General features: G+C 32.3%; 1 protein-coding gene across 2 annotated transcripts in view; it reads left to right on the forward strand.

Annotated features, from left to right (window-relative positions):
• The first annotated feature begins 515 nt into the window (after positions 1–515).
• LOC125059193 (insulin gene enhancer protein ISL-1) overlaps positions 516–22,944 on the forward strand; it is a 40,752-nt gene continuing 18,323 nt past the window's right edge. For both annotated transcript variants that reach the window (XM_047663494.1, XM_047663496.1), the window contains exon 1: positions 516–949. In XM_047663494.1, the coding sequence (XP_047519450.1) occupies positions 847–949 (103 nt within the window). In that variant the 5' untranslated portion in view covers positions 516–846. The remainder of the gene's footprint in view (positions 950–22,944) is intronic.

Raw genomic sequence — 22,944 nt, forward strand, 5'->3', positions numbered from 1 at the left:
GCAGTCAGGGATACTAACCACTAGACCAATGAGTCGTCTTAAATACCTATGACAAATTATAAATGCTTATAAATTTATCAAAGTTATTTTTATCTGTGAAGTGAATAACACAAATTAATCAGAACCATAGGATTGCTCACCGTTAAAACAAAAAAGTAAATTCGGAAATCCAATATTCGATATTCAAATCCGTATTAAAAACCTAAAACATTAAAGATCAACAAAACTAGATTGCCGACCACAAAAAGACCAAATCATAAATCATACTCATTATATCCGAACAGGATTATTTTTTATCCAAGAAAATGTTCAAAAAAGCATCAAAAGCCTGTAAAGGGGGTCGCCATTTTGTGAGGGTCTACAACTGCGGGGCGGGAAAATGAGAAGCTTTCGACCAACGGCTGACGAGCATTCAAAAAGGCGTCCTATTAACCGGCCAATCAGAGAGAAGGCCGATCTGTCATGCGCCTTGGCGTCGATCCATAGAATTATACATATAGTACGGCAGTGTGGGCTTGGCTCTTGCCGGGTGAGAGTGTGTAGCTCTTTCGTTTTTTATTAACAAAAAATGTCGAAGTGCCTCAAAACGGAATAGTGTTTAGTGATCTTGTGATAGTATTTATGTGCACTATACGTCTTTTAAGAATTTTAAAGTTTTCTAACTAAAAATAAGTTAAAACAAAAGATTGTGTTATTGAGTCTCGTATCGTTTTTAAAAATTGAACACACAGAGCTAAACGCGCAATTAAAAATTGTACCATAGACAGGTCTTTTCGTAAGTGTTATAAACTGGTCTTAAGTAGACCATCCGTGTTGTTTAGACCGGTGGTAGAACCTGATACAGTGATGGTGATGGCCAGTGGTGGTGGCGGGATGGTGCAATCCCCGCCAGACATGCTGCACCATCACAACATCATGGATACTTCTTCACACGTGGAGATGATGCCCAGTAAGTAATTTTACCATTATTATGATACAGATCAACAATGAATAAAAAATAATTTACATGTATGGGAAAATATGTTGTGGTATTCTTTTATGAAATTATTATACCTAAGTAACTGGTTGCACTGTTGTTGCATGCAGATGCAGGTTAATATTTCACCTTCCCATTAATTTTACTTCAGAAATAACGCATCGTGAAATTAAAAAAAATATGTCAAAGGCCCTCACTTGAAACATAGATAAGTGTTAATAATTTTATTATGTTGTTAAATAATAAGGCATGTCAAATGAAAAGTTAAAATTTAGTAATAATGCAGTAACATTCTGTTTAATTAATAATAATTTGATGTGACCAAAACGTTTTATTTTTTTATTTATATATTTATTTCCGTAGAATATTTAGTTTAGCAGTTTTATTTTCTTTACTAATGTGCAAAATAGTAAATAAAAGTACCTATGACATTTAAAATTTTAATTTTCATGCGTATCCTTTATATGCCTAAAGTGTATATATATAAGTACCTATAGTAAAACTATTTTATATTGTAACCGCAAATAACCCGCATAACACAGTTGTGTAAAATCAAATGCCAATTTATCAGAATGAGATCTGCTAATTTTGATTAAAATCTCGCAGCTGAGATATTTTATTGAGAAAATTTAGATTATTATCGGTGATTGGTGGGCCTGCGTTTACTACCTTGGCATTTAAGGGATTATTAGTAAAATACTATATATTTAATTAAAACACGTTTTAATAAGTAGGTAGGTACATATAAGAAATAGTCACCGGCCTTGATCTAAATATTCCTTTTTACATTTAAATACTTTTTAATTCAATTAAATATTAATGTACATACCTACTAATTATGTGGTACATTATTTATAGTTAAAATTTTATGTTTGAGATATAACATACATATTATAATAGTCTCATATGTGGCCTTCTTGCTTTAAATAGCATAAAAGTATTTGTTAAAAATAATGTATAGGAGCCAACACCTGCTTAATTAATAAATTGCTAGGCAAAAACCTGTTTTGAAACAAGGGAAAAGTACGGCGATTATAAAGGTACCTACTGTAACCTTTAAAGTATATATAGATACATATAATGTATATTTACAACACATTGAGAAATTCAATGGCGTTTTTTTGTGGAATACGAATTTAAAAAATTGCTCCTTGAAAGACAGCTCTCATACCTATTACGAAGGTATTTCTTATAATAAGTTAATTACACACATTCCCTTCATAAACACGAAATTGATCTTATTAAACTGTTTCTTTCTATCACAGCGTTAACACAGTGGTATAGAAAGAGATGAAAGAAAGCTTTTGTTAAAGGACTGATAATTTTAAGAATAAGGCTTTTAATTACTTATATATTTATGTACCTACTATTACGTTTATTGTGTATAGGTAAGAGAAATATTTTTAATTTCGTTTATATTATTTTAGATTTATCAATTTTTATATGGTATTGAAGTTACAAAAATTAAATGCAATACAATTTTGCTTATTATAAAATTTCTTAAGAAAATGATACTCCAATGAAAAATCCGAGAACCATTAAATCTTGCAAAGTTTAACCAATAAATGTAATGTGAGGGGGTTGATTGATTTATAAACGGGGGTCGTTTCGACCGAAACATTATTTCTGCTAATGCCACCCCGCATTTTGGGGTTACGAGATTTATTTGTCTATGACTTTTTGTAAGGAAAACTCATAAGAAGACATAGAATTTGACTGAACTGACTGAACTTAAGTGTTTCTCATAGACAAGCTTTGCTGCTTAACACGTTTTAAAGTTGCTATTAAGAATATTTTTTCAGATGCTGTCTATAAAATTTTCTTTATCTGCCTTGTTCTCTCTCTATTTCACTAAATATTATTACATTATTTACAAAACTCTGTCCTAAATCTTAATAAAACTGGCTGTTCTCTTTACTAGCCTCTTATAAGAAAATTAAGTGATATTCTTCTTTTTATTTTAATATGGATTATTTCCAACACACAAATATACAAAATTTCTAACCTACATAATAATAATAAAAATCGATAAATAGGAAATTAAAACAAATATAAAATAATTGTTTAGTGATATTCTTCGTTATTTACACTAAAGTACACACAAAAGCGTAATATAGAGACTAACAAAAACATTAAAGTGCAGTTGGGTTGAGTCTAGACACATTATAAATTAGCAACATTATACCTAAATTAAATGCAATTTTGTCCTTAGCAGCTGATAGATAATTATCAAAAGTATTATCGATCAAATATTAAATAAGATACGTTGTAATCTTTAACAAATATTTTACAAGCGTGTTCTTGTTATTGGCAGGTGCTTTTTATCTATTATTTGTTGAGTTTAATTATTACATAGGAATGCTGTAGTGTTTAGCATAAACGCAATGGGGGAAAGGGAGGGAAACATACGCTCATCCCTTACCTATATTTCTTTACAAAGTAGCCGTTAAACACTGAGATCCAGAAGTTATAACCTTTCAGGTTCCAAAATGCTATCCAATCCAAAATGTTGGATAATCTCGTTATAGACCACAAGCCCATGAACAAAAAATACCTGTGAAATGACCCAACCTGAATTACGCTTAGAAGGCTGTTACTATATCTGAAAATAGCTCTGAGCACTATGCCGTCATTTCTGAGCGGTACATGTGAGTACGTGAGTGAATGGACTTTCTCATGTACAATGGGGGAATTTCGACTAATTATTAATGTACGGCTTTGTTATAAGTGTATAGATGATTAAAAATAAATGTCGAAAAACCTAGTGCCGTACAAAAGTGATGGTGCCGGAAGTCGGTGCAAATTTTTAATTCGACGACAGTTGCAGAAGCAATATAGGTCATTTATTACTGTACGGCATTTGTGTGATTCCTTTTGGACACATATACAGATACTTTACCCGTAAACGCCGTACATATTCCCAGCGGAGCGGTTGAAAGCCAAGGGTCGCAACATATGTCTCATTAGCATATAGGTGATGATGATATGAAACAACATAAAATTAAATGATCTTGAGAGTACTTCACAAATAGATAACATTTTCCAGCATGCCGTACATTTTTTGTGGAACACATAGGTGTATGGGGTAAATTACTTTCCTCAGAAAAGAGTCATTTTCCGGTGACTTTAATCTGTACGGCAATAACACAGGTTATTAATACTTTAGACAATCTTCAATAAAAGATAAATGCCGTACACTTTCGATAGTCCGCTACCACCGCCTACCAATACAGGGCGTCCCAAAGTTATGGGAAATGAAGGGAAAGTACCTTAAAAATCGTAGATAGGGTATTTTACTAAAAGAAGACTTAATGTTATTTTTAAAAGTTGTTAATTCTGCATTCAAAGATTTTTTTAAAATTACTTGCCTCGTCTGGGAATCGAACGGACTTAAATGTAAAAAAAAACACCCCTACTTTTATGATGCCAATCGAAAGAATGGCCAAAAACTAATAACTCTTCTTAAGTAACATAGTATTTTAAAAGAAAGTAACAGCGTGAATATATCTTTTTAATCAAATTAAAAACATTATCTATCGTATTCAGCCTAAAAAAATCCCCTACGAGTCTGTTACTTTAGAAAAGTTATTAGGTTTTGGCCATTCTTTCGATTGGCATCATAAAAGTAGGGGTGTTTTTTTTTAATTTAAGCCGGTTCGATTTCCAGACGAGGTAAGTAGTTTTTAAAAAATCTTTGAATGCAGAATTACTAACTTTTAAAAATAACATAAAGTCTTCTTTTAGTAAAATACCCTATCTGCGATATTTAAGGTACTTTCCCTTCATGTCTCATAACTTTGGGTCGCCCTGTATTATATTTTTATTTTTGTTAAAAATATTTTTCCTTTACCTCTCTCTGCTGGTACGATAAGGCTGTAAATATACTTTACAGCCTTATGGTAGTATACTCAGATATGTCCAGTTATTTAATGACCTTAAGGGACACCTCAAACGTCGTCGAAGTTTTTATCAGCTGTAAAGAATAATCTGGAGTAAAATGTACGGCATCTGGTTTTTTTTGTTTATTTATATTTGTTACATATAAAATAACAATAATCTTTGAAAGTATTACTCCCCATATTACTCTAGGAGCATTTGAAAAGTCATCTAAATTTCGGAAATTTCATATATTTTTTATCATAATATTTTTATTTGTTACCATTTATAATGAACGGCTATAATGTACAACGGTAATATTTAGTAACATTATGTAAAAAAACAAGTTGCCGTACATTATTCTCTGATCTTACAGCAGTAAGAACTTGGTAAATCCTGAAATTTCGATAAATATTTAATTACACAAATATTAACTATAATATTTGGACGGCATAATTATAAAACATTATTGTCCGTGTTAAATAATATTTTGAACATGTTGCCGTACATTTTACAATGACCTTAGGGTATATGGGTGTAGGGGTAGGGTTCCGACCCTTGGCTTTCGACCGCTCCGCTGGGAATATGTACGGCGTTTACGGGTAAAGTATCTGTATATGTGTCCAAAAGGAATCACACAAATGCCGTACAGTAATAAATGACCTATATTGCTTCTGCAACTGTCGTCGAATTATAAATTTGCACCGACTTTCGGCACCATCACTTTTGTACGGCACTAGGTTTTTCGACATTTATTTTTAATCATCTATACACTTATAACAAAGCCGTACATTAATAATTAGTCGAAATTCCCCCATTGTACCTGAGAAAGTCCATTCACTCACGTACTCACATGTACCGCTCAGAAATGACGGCATAGTGCTCAGAGCTATTTTCAGATATAGTAACAGCCTTCTAAGCGTAATTCAGGTTGGGTCATTTCACAGGTATTTTTTGTTCATGGGCTTGTGGTCTATTAGTTTTAGTAAGTAGTGCGTCCCGGATATTATGGTCCTCGAGATTGAGCATAGGTTTCACATCGTATAAAAGGGATGATAAATAGATTTAAGCATAGTTTAGGCATTTAAGATCTTTATCTCTTTTCTTTCTTTCCAATACACTGTGTATTGGAAATGATTGAAAATAGTAATAATATCTATATGAAGCCGATTTTTAAATGACTAAAAAAATTAAAAAGCTATTCAAAATAATGTTATAGAAGATATTTCTTTGTTGCTTTCGGGTTTAAACCGCTGCAAGAAATATTATCAAAACAAGATACGGATAAGATGTTAAAACTGTTTCTACCTATACTTTTGAGTTTTCCTCGTTTGCTTGTGTTTAGGAACATTGCGTAAAGTTGCAAATTGCACAAAATGAATCGTAAATGCAGATCCTACAGTGCCATATTCAACAATAATATTGTTATTTACCAAGAAGTGTAGGGGTTCACTCAATGTCTTTTTATCATAGCTGTAACATTCTCTGTTCCTATATATTTTGACTCTGAAAAGTGCCAAGGGGAAAAAGGAGAAGAGGGCGCCCTAAAAAGGTGGATAGAATTTTTTTTAGCGTTAGCAGGAGGCGAATGGAGAAAGAAAGCTATGATAGAAGTTACGATAACAAGAAAAAAATGTATATTCTACATTTCTAGAGATTGGAAATAAACGGGCTTTATTATTATTATATATTTTAACTCTAGACGCAAGCTAAACATAAGATACATAACAGCTATTACAGCCACTTAATTTGTGATTTAAATAAGATAATGTTTTTGAATGAAATTTGTAAACAAAATCATGGCTTCGCAACGTAGAGAGTGGACGGATATTGCAACTGCGGAAGAGTTTCTGCATCTGGCACAGGACAAGACACGCTTTAAGAGACTGACGGTCATCCTTCAGTAATGGCCTCTCCAAAAGAAGAAGAAGAAACTAAACATTTTGTAGAATTAGGTTATAGTCCAGTTTAAAAAAAGTTATGTCAACTCAAGTCTGTCATCATTTAAACAAAACAAACTTTAAAAAAAACTAAATTATAAAAAATAGTTTGGTGCTTCTCAAATAACTCAGGATCTACAGCGTATTTTCGCATTCCGCTTGATATTTCAAAATGCGTAGACGCCTGCGCAGCCCTACGCTAACAAAACAATACAGGCAGAGTACTTTACGTTTTATTATTCACCGCTAAGTGACAGCGCAAACAGCGCCCGGTATTTTTAGATTTTACCTATTTCATTTGCAACTGGTTTTTGTGCATATTGGCATGCACTATGTGCGAAACTATCTAACTCTATTGTTTCTTGTCTATGGGTAACCTCTTAGATTTCCTTTATAATTCCCTGCCCCTAGTTGCCCCGAGAAGGAGCTCCAGGCACTCTACCCAAACAAGACAGCTTTTGTCAATGTATTTAGCTAAACCACTATATAAACTTTAGAATTCTCTTTACTTCTGAATTTGTACGTTTAATTATGGAGTTAGTAAAATGCGAATCCATATTAAATAAATAAACACAATAAATAATACATTTTTGAAGTTAAAAAGGGATTAAATAGACTTATAGTAGATATTATCAAAATACATATGTGTATTATTATAAATCTTGAATAGTTTTTATCATTTTATTTGAACAGCTACTAAGTACACTATTTAATACTTTAAACTGCTTAATTATCTATTTAAGTTTTACGTTGATGAATTTAATGTATCTAAATATGTGTTTTAATCAATACAAAAATACACAATGGGTATCTAATTCGAGTTTCGTTCCTTGTCCCAGATTTTATTAGAGGAAACACACAACATTATATTAAGAGGCATGAGTAGAGGTAGTAAGTTATAAAGGTGTAAATTAGAAGATCGATCATAGGCACCGCCGCCCCACTGTTCAGGCACGTACGGCTTTTTTCTGAGACGGTTTTTTTAATTGTTACATAAAATAATCTAATTCTAATTCCTTAATAAAACTACGACTGTTGGCCCAGTGGTTATACGTGTGACTTGGGCTCTGGACTATACAATACCTATAGATAAGAAAACATTAAGAGGAAACCGGCATGATCTAAAATCTATTTTTTTAAGGCAAAATGCTACCAGCTGCCTACTAAAGTATTTCCGTATCAATTGACTCAGGGTCCTTCAAGATAAGAGCGTTTCAATTCTCAAAATGCCGGCAATGTGCTTGCGAGCCTTCTAGCAGTGTTCATGGGCGGTATCACTTCACATCAGGTCCTCCAACATCCTGCTTTTTTGCCAATATTATATTATATTCCCTTGTATTAAAAAAACCGACGTGTAGGGCAGATCCTTTACTAACCTACCTCCTTATAATAGTTAACCTGTAGCAGAAGGATCATACAGTAGGTATACCTTAGAATAAAGGTTCTGCAGAACAGGAATCACGTAAAAAACCACCCTTGCCGCCTACATCTGTTAAAATTCTTTGGGACCACCTCACAGGTTTTATTGTGGTGCGAAGTCGGTAGCTCGCACCTACATACTAAACTATCCCAAAGCCGTTTCGAAATAACGTTAAAATGTCTAACAAAAACTGGCCTAGAATAAACTTTTGAAGAATACAACCTTATTTAGGCAACGCTGTCATTCATACACAAGTAGTCATAGATTTAAACTATAACTAGTCGCTCCGCATTGCAAAATTACATACCTATCCTTCCTGAATTCTTCTATCTATTGGTGAAAACCACATGAAAATGCGTGCAGTATTTTATAGCGAACTGACAGATGCGTCTTTGTTTCATAATAAGTAGTGATTATACATTTATTGTAATTAATAATTGTCTTTTATTGGGGGGTATTTTACAGTTATTAATTTAGAATTTGAAATTGTTGTTAAAGGGTTTATTAAATTAAATTCATAATATTGTTTTAAAATTGTAGTGTGATATTCGTAAACTAAAATGAATCCTCATAGTTTAAATCATTATAACTTAAGTTTTACAATATATGTAACTAAACAGATATAGGATTTTAGTGGGCTAACAAACCTTTCTCTAGAGTCTACTAATCCAAACATAATCGATTCGCCTAATAGATTCTAGCATCTCTGGGAGTGTACCACCAGTAAGCAACGGAGGCCGCGTTTAGTTGTTTCCAGCTATGTCTTTAAAAATCTGTATGTGTTACATACATAAATGTGTTTCCCATCACCTATCTAAGACAGGAAAGGGCCACCAGGGTAAGAGAGGTCGCCCTCTTGCACAGTGACGAGATTTGGAGAAAAATGATTGGAGAAAAGAGATACAGCCAGTTGTACGAAGCCTATAAGAGGTCCTTAGAAAAAAATATAATTATATCTGAATACAATTTCATGTGTGTATATATTGTAAATATGGATGAAATATGGAATAAATGAGGCCTAATTATTATTATTATCTAAGACCCACCCAACGGGGAGCGCGACTTGACTTTGGCAAGTGTCTGCAATACTTATTGCAGACACTTGAGAGAACAAATACTTATTTGTTCTTCATGAGTTGAAAATAAAAGTAACATATGGTACAAATGTTTGCGTTAACTACTGGTTATTTGTGTTAGATAAGGTATCTATGTACATATGTCTGCATTAGCAACCCCCAGTAATGGAGCGGCACTATCAATCAGGATGTGCGCACGCGTTGATATGCGTCAAACACTTAATTTATTATCCAAATAAATGCTAGCTTTGTGGTTAAGCATGCACCTCTAACCCTGATGTCTTGGGTTCAAATGCCGTCTTCCAATGTGTCTTGTCGTAAGGAAAACGGCCAATCTTTATTATTAATTTAATTTTTATTATAAATTAAAATTATCAAACTAACCCAATAAAATCACGCAAATAATCGCTAATGTCTTATAATTTTTAATTAAATATTTATAATAAATGAATGCCGTCAAAATTATTGTGTGTGGTACCTACTCGCGTTATATGACAATGATATATGTAATTGCTTTAATTATAGGCGATATTTCATCTCGGAAGAGCCGTGTTAGCCGAGTGGCTTCACCGTGCGATTCTCATCCCCGAGGTTGTATGTTCGATTTTCGACTTTCTGTCTATGTGCGCATTTAACTCGCTCGGACGGTGAAGGAATCGTTGGGAGGAAGGAAGAAGGAATGGTGCATCAGGCACAGGAGGCTGATCACCTACCTACTTGCCTATTAGATTGGCAAATGATCATGAAACAGATACAGAAATCTGAGACCCAGACCTAAAAAGCTTGTAGCGTGACTGAGAAATAAATTACTCAGTGATAAAGTTTTCGTTTCGGTTATAAAAACATATATTGTCTAAATAGATGATAAATTATTCATTTGCAAGGAATTTTATGTAATAAGACGTTTGTTTGCTACTCAGTTTTCGGTTTTATGATTCTCACCAACTGTGACGACGTCTTATCAAATAATATAAAATATTATATTTATAAAAAGTCTTGAGATAAATTATAGCCATTCATACAAATTGTACTTACTAAACTCGTACTAACATCGTTATTTTTAATTTGAAATACGACGTTAATAATTAATTTTTTTTGCATAGATACATATATGTAAATATACCATTATATACGGTTTTATTTATTCTTAAGTTTTAAAACATCCTTAAAAAATACCAGATAATATGACATAACAATCTTTTACACACAGACAAATCAATTCTATTACATATAAGCCAGAAAAAAAAAACACATTTTAACCCGCTAACCTATTTAAAATCGTATGTACGAAGTACATTGTATGAGAAACTGAGCGGAATAGTGAAAATGTAGATATTTTACCTAAATGGGACTCTTTCTATATGGAAGAGGACTATACAGGCCAGGTTCCAGTTAAAAATATCTGTAAAAGTTATTCTTTTGGGTGAAAACATACTGAATTTCCTTCCCATTAAGTAATATAGAAATTTCATTAAATGGCAAGTACGGGTTCTGCTGAAATCCTTATTTTATGGTTAAAATTCGCCACATCCTCAGATCGTAAAACTCTTTTTTAATAACCCGTAAATACGGCATAACCATCAATTTTTCCAGCTAATTAGGCCATGGCGCCTTTAGGACACGGAAGTCCTAATGAGATGGCCCGATAGGACTGACCAAAGGGTAGCCTTTACTTAGGACAACTACTAACTAAGCTTTAAAACGCCAGTTGGCTCGCATTACCGGTTGCGTCTCAAAAACAAAAGTTTCTATGTTTTTCTCTCAATAAAATATGACTTACTTACCCGGTGAACTTCGTATCACCTACATATATTTGTGACAAAACTCATCACAATTTTTTTTAAACAGACCAATGAGATCGGACCTCTCAGCTATGAAACACAGATTTCTGAAGGCATTAAAAGATGTCTTTTAAACAAACATTTGTTACTTGGTTGTCAAGATATTTTTCTTTCCTTCCCTGAACTTCCACCAATATATCAAGATCTTAATTAGCCAAGTCTGTCCAGATATTCTCGAGTTTAACGGAAACAAACGAACAGTAATTCATATATATAACTATAGATAAACTTTTTGTATCTTTGCGTAGTTATAATCAGCGTTTATATTGGTGTGTAATGTTGATTTGTTAATTTTCTATATATTTAATTAATTATAGAAAATAAAAAAGTATTATAGAAATGAAGAGCATCTACGTGTATCTAGTTGGATTAACAGACAGTTTAAAAAACGTGCCGTTTATATCGTCATGTGTGTAAAGGGCCTGAACGCACCGACTTTGATGCGCCGTGTAGGTGTTACTCGGCTTATCTTGATCTATATATAAAATGGGACGGCCATGTCTGTCCATGCCGGTACTTGATCCAATTTTTATTTGGACCCAAATTCAATTTAGAAAGTGAATTGTTTTTACTTTTGTTTCGTGCTTTGTTGAAGGAAGTTCTTGAATTCAGATTAACGGATAGATAATGACAGTGGCTACGACATAATAATATAAAGATATATTTTCATGATAGAGTAGATTTTAGAATTATCACAGACGCACACACGCATTCACATACTGTATGAGTATGTGAATGCGTGTGTGCATACTTACGGACTTATACGACTTTTGTAAGATTCGATGTGACACTACAACTACTTAAAAAATCTTTTAAACATGCACCACGTACCAAGGAGTAATAGTAATGAAAGAGGCTCCCTGTGTGGGGACTAGCGATAGATCAATTTTATTACAACCATATTTCTCTCATGAATAAAGTTTTATTATTATTTTGACGTTCACCAACTGCGGTACGGTTGCTGTGGTTACATCCTACCATCGTTATTAACTTGCATATAAACCAATTTTGATTTATTTCACAATCTTTTTTAAAGGCAAAATAGTGAAAAGCTATTGCACAGTTGATGAACGATCTCAAAACTATACCTTGAATAACGTTTTGTAATTTCAATTATAAGCACTTATAAGTAAATAGTGTTATTGACTTTAATTCAATATAAGTTGGATCTACTTCGTTTCATAAGCAAGCTCTCAGGGTCAATTTATAGACTTGAGCAATTTAAAAATGTTGTGAAATTATTGCTGAAGTAGGTAGGTAATGTAGTTTATAGACATAATATATTTTTACATATGTACGATGAAAATTACTTTAATGCCGGAATTGTAAAAGATACACTTTTTTTTTCAATTTCTAGGCGTAGTAGTAGTAGGGCTGCTTTAAGTATTATTAACGTAAAAGCTATATTTATGGAGCATTCATTATAATTACTATTTTGTAAGCAAAAGAGACAGGCAAAGAGTACCGATTGGTACTGAGATTGAATATTACGAAACCAGAAACAATTTTAGAACTAGCATTAAACAGGAAAATGTAAATTTAAGGTATTTAATATGTAAATAAATACGCAATCTCCATAGAACATTCAAAACGATGTAACAAAAAACGCGTAAAAACAACCAGTTATAATATAAAACCTCCTTATCGGATGCGTAAATTCTGTCAATTACGTCGCTAAGGCCTGGATTTTCGCTTGAAAAAAAAAGAAGAAAAAAGCAAGAACCCGCCCGCCACTGGCGCCGGTCCCAGATAACGCGGGATTTTTTCTTGACATTTCTTTTGTCTTTTTTTATAATCTGTGGACGTTATAGGTCCTTTATGGTGGACAGTTGATAAGTTGAGATTATTTGAACCCGTTCGCCTAATCCGTGGGTTTTGTTTAGATTCAACGTTATTATATTGCGTTTCAGATTTTTATCTCTTTATGCATTGATATCATTTAGTATAATTATTTCATTAACATTATTTTTATGATTTTATTAACATGTTTATTTGTATATTGCTAATAAACTCTCAGTTATTGTAGCCTTTTCATTTTATTTACACACACTTAAGATTTATATCAATTCATTAATTTTATGGTTAAGTTTTAATCAAACAATATGATCCTCAAATTCAAACCTTCTACCACGTTTTATTTGCTACATATTTTTTACAAACTCAAAAAAGTATGTTAAGGATAGGTTGTTAAATGTCTAAACTTAAATATTTTACAAATCTATTCAATCACAATTTGCCACAACACGCCCTCATCGACAGCTGTCAAATTAAGCTGACATCTTCATGCTTTTGTTTTGAAAGACAAAAGTTTTTTTTTGCAAAACAGAATGACGTATCGGCAAAATATTTTTCTATGACAACAAAGGATTTTGATAAGCGTGGCGCCTATCGCATACCTGTTGTGAAAGTTTACTATTCGATTAGAGTATTTACATTTTCTTTAGTAAACAAATATTGAGCTTTGGTTTGGAATTTTCATAAAGAAATATCTGTTTCTTAGTCATTAATACCCATCATATGTTCCAATTATTAGGATCCATTATCAAAATTAAGTAAAGAGCCGTTTAGCAAAGTTACAGTTAGGTATTTCTGTTTATGAAGAATTAAACGCAAAGTATTAAAATTTAAAACATATAGCATTTTAATAAGGCAAATTCCAAATTAATATATTTGAGCCTAATCCCTGTAAATGAGATCCCTAACCTCGTTTTTGTTTAAATGAACTAAAGAAAAATCCTTGACATTTGAAATAACTTGTTTTTTTTAAAACCATATCCTTTCACTTTTGGTCACATTTTATTTGTTGAAAAAATACGGGCGCCAGAATTTTGTCGCCAGCCCCTTAATATCCGGTGTGAAAGATGTTCTTTTTTTTCTCCTTCTCTATGGCCTGCCGTAGGTCAGTGACCATGTTGAATTGTCTATACTCAATGATTTATAAATCAAATGACGCCTTCGTTTTTTTCGGAAGTTGACATGTGACATGTCAGCAATAAAAGTATTTTTTCATTTATGAAACCGGTTTTGGCTATTTGCAGATTAGGATACCAGTTTTCTAGATTTCAATAATAGTCTAACCTTGTAAGTGTAGATTTAAATAATTTAAATAATCTTTTGATTAAGCACAAAAGTATAATGATGGCCGTCTGCGTGCGACTTTCATCCCGGAGGTGGTAAGTTCGATCCCCGGCTGTGCACCAATGGACTTTCTACGTTAGCACTTAACTATCGCTTGAACGGTGAATTAAATCATTATGAGAAACCCGGCTTGCCTAAGACCAAAATAGTCAACAGCGTGTGTCTGGCACAGGAGGCTGATCACCTACCTACCTATTAGATAGACAAATGATCGTGAAACAGATACAGAAATCTGAGGCCTAGACCTAATAAGGTTGTAGCGCCACTGATTTATTTTATTTTATTAAGTATTAAGCAATTTTTTAGAAACATACTCGGCAACTTTCACCTAAGCAATCAAATTATTCAATTTCTATAACATGGCCATTCTTTATATTATATAAAACCTACTTTATGTACTTAGTATGAAGATTGAGCTTGTCTCAATTTACTCTCTCTCTCTTTTTATAAAAGATTGTGTATTCAAATTACAGTAATTTTAGACGGTGTTACCTACATCTTATTAAAAAATAAGTCGACCGAACAGAAGGCTTTTTATAATCCCCGCTAACCTTTTACTATCCTCGTCATAAAACCTCTACGGTAGCAGGTTCGATATTTTTTACCTTATAAAGGTTTGTACACAATGGGAGCTGCTTAGATCTTAACGTTTTTATTTTGCTCTCTATTTCTTTATTCATCATTTTTTATTATTATTATTACTATGTGGGTTAAGAATATAGGAAACACATTAGTGTTTTATATTTTAATTAATAAATGTTTGAATATACTATGTTTGTACGTCCAGTATGAACTACGATTTAAACACTTCTTAATAAATATAGTCTATAATTTGAAAAAAATAACAATTATCTATATCTATAAGAGGTGGTAAATGTTAGCTACTGCAAAAACTTGTGACATTTCCATACCGGAATCGATTACATATTTAGCAAGTCGTCAACGTTAAGTGTGTCACCAGCCTAACGTAAAGCCGTGCTTAGCTCCAATAATCCGACGTACAATGTTCTTAAGGTCCTTCAAATATTTTTATTTTATGCTATTCTTATTTAAAACGAGGGTTTAATGTGTAATTATCGAGCTTATATCGGTATTGGCAAAATCGTGTTTTTTTTGTTATTCAATATTATGTCTTTGACCGAATTAATTCTACGATATAGTTATTTTATATCAATGTGAGTATTAGATTTACTTTACCTTAAATTAAATGTAACATATAATCGGCAATACACCCGCTAGCTCTCGACGTTGCAGGTGTCAATGCGCATTATCACTTTATTCAAAATAACCTGCCTAAACGTCCCAAAAACACATATGTAAAGATACTTAATATGGATAAAACAAATATTTTACCTATTTAAAACCTTTAATTAACACTGTCAAACTCATGGTAGAGGATTACTTTTGATATCTATTATTTTTATCATTAGATATACATAGATCTAATCTGTTTTTAATTCAAATACATTCAGGCATGTTAGTTTAAAAGCAAGTTATTGCATTGTTGAAATATTAATTTAGTTTTTCCTTTGAACTGGAATTTTAGGTTCAGAATGTTTATAAGTGAATGTAAGTCTGATCTATAAGCTTTAAGCCGTGAGTCAAGCCGTGAGAATCAAAAGTTACCAGTCATTATGTTATCTATATGAATTATAACTGTTATACCCGCTACTGTGCTGTATAGCTATGAATGCAGCGATTACAGGGGATTCATACGTCAAATGTAGCATTCCTGTGGAGAACAGCCAAGTTTTGAAGAATATTTCTCTTTTGAAATATAGTGAGCATCATAGTTATAGTACACTAGCCAAGTATTCACATAGATGGGTTTAAATAGGAACAAATTATATGATTAATTTTATCGATAATTAGTTTTTATACTTATGTTGATTTACAGAGCAGTATTGGCATTGTAGCCCCAGCGTTTGACTGTTATCCCATCGTAAGTTCGATCCCCGGCTGTGCCAATGTGTTACCAATGGACTTTCTTTCTATGTGCGCATTTAACACTCGCTCGAACGGTGAAGGAAAACCGGCTTGCCTTTGACCCAAAAAGTCGATAGCGTGCGTCAGGCACAGGAAGCTGATCACCTACTTGCCTATTAGATTGACAAACGATCATGAAACATATATAGAAATCTGAGGCACAGACCTAAAAATGTTGTAGCGCCACCGATTTATTTTATTTATTTACTGGTGTGTTATTATTATTTAAGAGTAGGTACATTGTGACCTGGAAGAAACAGCTTTTAACAGTAAGAAAAGGATGTTAAGTCATATTTTATTTAATCTTATATTTTTTGTTTTGTGTTATTGTGATATACTATTATTATTATGTTTTAAATATGTAAAAGATATGATGCTGAGCTAAACTAGTTATTCGGCCCTTAGTCAAGTGAAGACGGTTTTTATGGGTTTTTACCTACCTATAGGTAGGTATAGTAGAAATTTGTGAGTTTTTCTTCCTATATGTATAATTCGATGTAAAACTTCAACAATATCTTGTAATATGAATGATTGTATAGTGAAGTATTTTTTTATATATTAATATAATTACTATATATTATGTACTATAAACTTTAAGATGTATAATCGCTATATTAAAAGCCCAACAACCCCAGCATGAGATTCGTGTGACGTCTATATCCCATATCGGCCACCATCTTCATGCTTTAATGTCGCCTGCGCATGATTGAAATGATAATCAGTATTCGAATCAATCAGCCATAGAATATTAAATGTAAGTCATTTTATGGTTTCTAGTGATATTTTTCTTACCTAATATAATTTTTAACATTCAATTTAATTTCTAATAAATGGCATGTGAATTACGTAGATTGGTCAGTAGTTGTATTTATGCAAATTATTATTTAATACTAGCTGACCCGGCAAACTTTGTTTTGCCATGTATATTATTTCTAGGAAAAAAATTTATTTCAATAAAAATTACAATTTTCAATAATAATAAATAGAGGTTGATCTTAGAGGGGTGACAATTAAGGGTTGTACTTATGTATTTTTGTATGCTGTAAAAAAATAAAAATAAAAAGTTGTGTCTAAAAAATAAATATTTAGGGGTGGGACCACCCTTAGCATTAAGATGTTGTCCGATTCTCAGACGTAATGAATATGCATAAAAAAATTCATAAGAATCGGTGGAGCCATTTCGGAGGAGTAGGGCAACGAACATTGTGACGCGAGAATTTTATATATTAGATTAAACATCTCGAAATGGTGACGCCTATAATAGATTTTTATGGCGCTAACGATTAAAAATTATTGGACATTTTACTACTTAACTAATGATTATAAGTGAACAAACTTGTATAGGCAGGTTGTCATTTCCGTTTATTACATTTATAATAAATAAACTAAAATAACTGTCTTTGTTTTAGGTAAACCATTTTATTTAAAACATCTTTTCATCCCGTCCTGTTTTGACTTAGGCATTTCATTTGATCTCAAAATACCTTCGGTCGGCACGTACTTGACTTGTTTTTTGTTAATGAGGATCTGGTTCGGTCGCATTGAAGTCCCAGCGGTGTAGGCGGAAGTGTCACCTAATTTTGTTTTTTGTTTTCGGGTCAATGAGCGATCATATGGTCTTAGAACCCGAAATTACTGCGAGGACAATATCGATTAGAATATCGCTTTCGCGGTATATTGTTATTTACTTAGAAAAAAGACATTTTGTTAAGTATTTGTTTATTAAAAGTATTTAATATGCATTAAAATATTAAATAAATTGATTTTATATAGCATTTATATATAAATTCATTTATACAAAGTTTAAAGAAGTGATACAGAAATGTGTCTGACCCCATACCCTAGTCAGATAATAGTACGGTTATAGAACTTTTTTCTGGAGGTTAGTAAACATAGAAATAAAAATACTAGATGCTGTGACAAAAAAGCTTCCCACTTGAACGCTTAAAAAGCTCTGCCGGTGCTTAAGTAAGCAGGACGGGTTCTTTGGCGGTGACTACCAAATGTACCATTTCCTTTGAGAACCTACCGTTTATACACACGAATATTTTTTTACTTAATAAATAAGCTCATTTTCGTATTCATATATTTCAAATAATTTAGAATTACACATAATAAATTCAACGTTTAATAAAAATTATTGGTTTTGATCGAGGCTGAGAAAGTTAGCAGAGTTTAATTTTTAAATAATATTATTAATGATAAACTTTATATATTTTCTATGCGAATCGCTCTTAATTCTGTCAACCCGTAATAAACTCTTGGAACCACCAGACGAGAGGAGAGTACAAACAAAAAATTCCCAAACCATATTTAAGTTTAATATTTATCTTAACTATTACCTTCAGAACTCTTTGACTTACCGCGGTAGGACTCGCTAATTTCCGACCGTCCTTTACAAACATACAGACAAACCAACAAGTCCAATTATAAGATTCAAAGTGGCTCGAAACCTCCACTGGCTCTCCATACAATTCTTTTGAATTAAAAGTGTACGTGCACGCGATTTTGAGCTTAATACGCAGTGTAAATTTAGTTTAATATGTTTGTACAGTCATTACATTTTGAGGTTGTGTCTTATATTTTTAAAACTTTATTTTTCAAATTGGTATTGAGACGTTGTGATGTGTTAAATACGTGTCCACGATCTATTATTGCTTATTGTACCACTTTCTTATTTACTCCTTTAAATATCTGATAACATGTATAAGTACTGCATACATTTTATACAATAACGTAGAACAAAAGTAGCGATTTTTAAGTATTCCTTCAAAATCGTTACGCAACAATATTAAGTATATTAAAAGGAAACAGTTTTTATCTATATACATATGCATGGACATACATATATATAGATATATATCTAGCCAAAACGGCACAATAGTCGCTCAACCTCATTTAATAATAATTTTGTCTAGCCTAAGGCTATTTCAATTCCAACATGTGACATTTAAAATAACCTTGATTATAGACTAATGTTTTGTTATTCCGTTGTTTGTTCAAACTAGATTTATTTTACTCAAATTAATATTCTAATTAAGTAGATAATTATCTAAATATATTAATATAATCAATTTTTTCCTTTCATTTACAATAATTAAGATATCTTTAGTTGAAGTAAGCCAGTTTATGTAATTCTCCTACGGATAAATAATTTTACCTTAAAGACAAGACCTAAAAGACACACATCAGAATGGGCCCATTAGACTAAAATTGGGTTAGCTGATGACGACGTGTATCTCGTTCGTATATACTTAATATTAAATTTCTCATGTAAATAAAAAATAATTTTTGTAATGAGAAATAAAGTTCTTTAAACATTACCTTAGTTTCTCACTCTCTTCAGCTAGGAAACGTCTGAAGCGGACAATCTGTTTCCATCGGTTCCTCTTTTATGACAGTGTGTGCTTTTGAGGACAGTCTTTCACTTGATTGGTCCATCTGTTTGGTGAACGGCCACGCGATCTTTTGCCTTCTGTGCTACCAACCACGATTAATTTTTCCAAGTTCTCATCGCGCTTTGTACCTTAGCTTAGTTTAGTTCAATAGCTCCTTTCTGTTTTAACTGAACAAAACCTATAAATGCACTATAGCCCCAAAAAACTATTGTTTCGTTCAAATAAATAGATCTGAACGATTAATGTTAAAATTATTCGCAAATCAATTGTTTATATTAAAAACCAACCTCATTTTCTTTTTGATTTGCTTGTCTCTATTTCATCGAGGTCAGGAATTAAACTGTGTCACTGTGACGACCTTTGGTTAATTAGGACTCATTCGCCTTTATCGTCAGCTATTCGTGATATAAAAATTGTGATGAAAATAGCTACCTTCGAGCTCTGTAGCGAGTAAAATAGTGAATACAACGGATAATCGTACGATAAGACGCGACACGACGCGGCATCTTTGTGTTGCCACTTTGCGCTCGCCGCCTCCCATACTGATTATTGGGGATAGGGTTGTCGCTTTATTTAACTGTTATTTATTCATACCTTTTGACAATACGCCTATTTTAATTGGCTCTTTTAAAAACACACCTGTAAAAAAATAATATGTGTATCGAGTCCCACAAACTACTGCTGCGTTCTGAAAGTATGGGCGAATGCCACTTTTGGTAGGACCACTTATTTTCGAACGTTTGACTAAAAAGCTTATCGACATGCTATTTAGCGAGAACTAGGGAAATAAACATCTTTCTATTCTATTTAGCGAGAACTTAGATAAGGGGCCAAAAATCAGCAACTAATTCCGTGAAGCGTGAAGTACTATGTATTTTTTAAATCGTCAAATAGTTTTTAGTATTTAACAGAACAACTTGTTTTTGTATAGTTGCAAAGTAGTTACATATTAGATTTAAATTATACAGAGTAGTGTAGTATTTGGTGATTAATCAACAAAATCAAAATGCATAATGTAAATTTATCTGAGGCACACCTGTACAAATGATAAATAAAAATCTACACGGATGCTAATATTGCTTAGATAAAAATCATTTCGCATACAAACAGCACATTAATTTGAACAAAGAATGCTTATTTATCTTAATATTATGGAAGTGCATAATAAGCTCATTAAATTGTAGTATATTCCACACATTTTTGCATAATATTTTTCTGGTTTTATCTAAAAAAATACGAATATATTTCACAAATATGTAAAGCTATTTTCAAATCAAATCATTTACTAACAATTACGCAATATACAAGTTTTTATCAAAATTATACAATATGATCCAAAATATGAATAAGAAATCTATAAATATATACGACAAGATATTTCCTCTAAAATATGTACTTGCGTAACTTTTCAAAGGACATTTATTTTGATTAAAGTGATAACCCTAAACAAGTGTCTGGTCCGCTCATTATTGACACAATAAATTCTAACGCACGCATTTTTAAGCCACCCTTGTGTGTGTACACGCACACAGGTAAATAGAGATTTAAATCCGTTCCTTTTTTACGCTGTTTAGGATGGAGCGAGGTTTAAATTTTTAGATTTCTACTAATTTCAGTAAAAGCAAAGTTTACATAATTTAATTATGTGTATTTTATATTTTGGTAATTTAATAATGGGGGGAAAGATGTGCTATATTTCAAATAATATTTTTATTCGTAAAGGTGTGTCACAGCAGTCACAGAACCAACAGAGTTATTAATCAGAGTCATAAGAGTGTTCAAACAACGCTAACTTTAAGCTACTCTAATTATGTCTTCTTTTTAAGTCACTGTAATGACGTGTGTTAGTTTGAGGCCCCATCCGAGCTTCGAACCTGTTGTCCACTAGATATATAGATATATGAGGCTACATTACCAGATATATACCTTAATTTGAATGCTTAGAAAATTGTTAAGTTATGTAATTAACATTACCTAGAAGTAAAATAAAACCTACTTTCTCACACTGTGTTTAATTTGGAAAAGTAGTATTTTTCTCAAAATGGGTTTAAACAACATCTTAATTGTCACCTTACTTATTCGGTATTGTCGTGTTAAGTGTTAATGTTTGTTCATTTACACCTCCGGACCGGATCAAACCGGATGTAGCACTATATGACAGGTAAATTGATTATTGTCTTTGCGAAATTTCAGTTAATTTCCACACTTATCTTAATTACCTAATTATGTCTTTTGATAGCTCTTGATACATTTAAATCGTAATTACCTTCGTAAATACACTTAGTGTCCCACACTCCGCTGGCCATAATGTGTCTTGACTCCCTGTCCTGTCAACTTTGTGTCAAATAATTAAACTATATTTTACCCTTGTAACACATGCTCTCATAGAAAATAAACATCAACTAGCCTTTTCAGTATTATTGAATACCGTTCATAAAAATGGAAGTTGATTTTAGTTTGATTCAGCATTCGTTCTTAATCTAGAGTCTAGATTCTAGACAATATTAAATTAATACCTTCCACGGTCCGCTTCACAAGACTTCTTTTGCAAACTAGCGAACTGTTCAATCTACTCCCAGTTGGTTTTCCCTGGGAGATACGACCTGCAATTGTTTCAATCAATCAATCAAAATACGTTTATTCAGTTTAGATGCGTCTTAGGGCATGCTTATAAATGTCAAAAACGTTTACAAAATTTGCGAAAGAGCAAGACTACGCCATCCGTTCGCAAAACTACCAGTAAAAAAAATAAAAATCTGTTCTGTGATTTACCACATTCACCATTCACTCAAAGGCCGGTAACGCCGGTAAAAAGGTTGTAGCGCCACTGATTATTATTATTAGATGATATATTCATAAAAGTACCTACTATAAGCCTGCTATAGGAAAAAGTTTATAAAATCTGACAGTGCTTTGCCATTTTAATATCAATAAAAGAGTCATAAATAATTACAAAGCTACCGAGACATTTATAGAGCCAAATAGTTAATTGTCGTTAATTTTTATTTATGGCTCCGTTAATACCTAATTAACGGCTTACGTACCGACGTTTTATGACTTTTTTAATGATTCCGACTTTTATTTGTTTATTTAATCTTGCGGCTAATTAAAAATATTAATTTATTCTTAGCGAAATATATGTCGCATCGTTTGTATTCTTTAAATAATCAGTTCGTTAGTCAGATTCGATTCCCGTTGAAAATATAATATTTTCATCAGGATAATTTATTTCCGGGATTCAGGGATCTCATTTTAACTATGACTTCACAAAGTCTTTGAACAAAATGTATTAG

The sequence above is a fragment of the Pieris napi genome, chromosome 19, assembly GCF_905475465.1.
Source record: "Pieris napi chromosome 19, ilPieNapi1.2, whole genome shotgun sequence".
NCBI lineage: Eukaryota > Metazoa > Arthropoda > Insecta > Lepidoptera > Pieridae > Pieris > Pieris napi.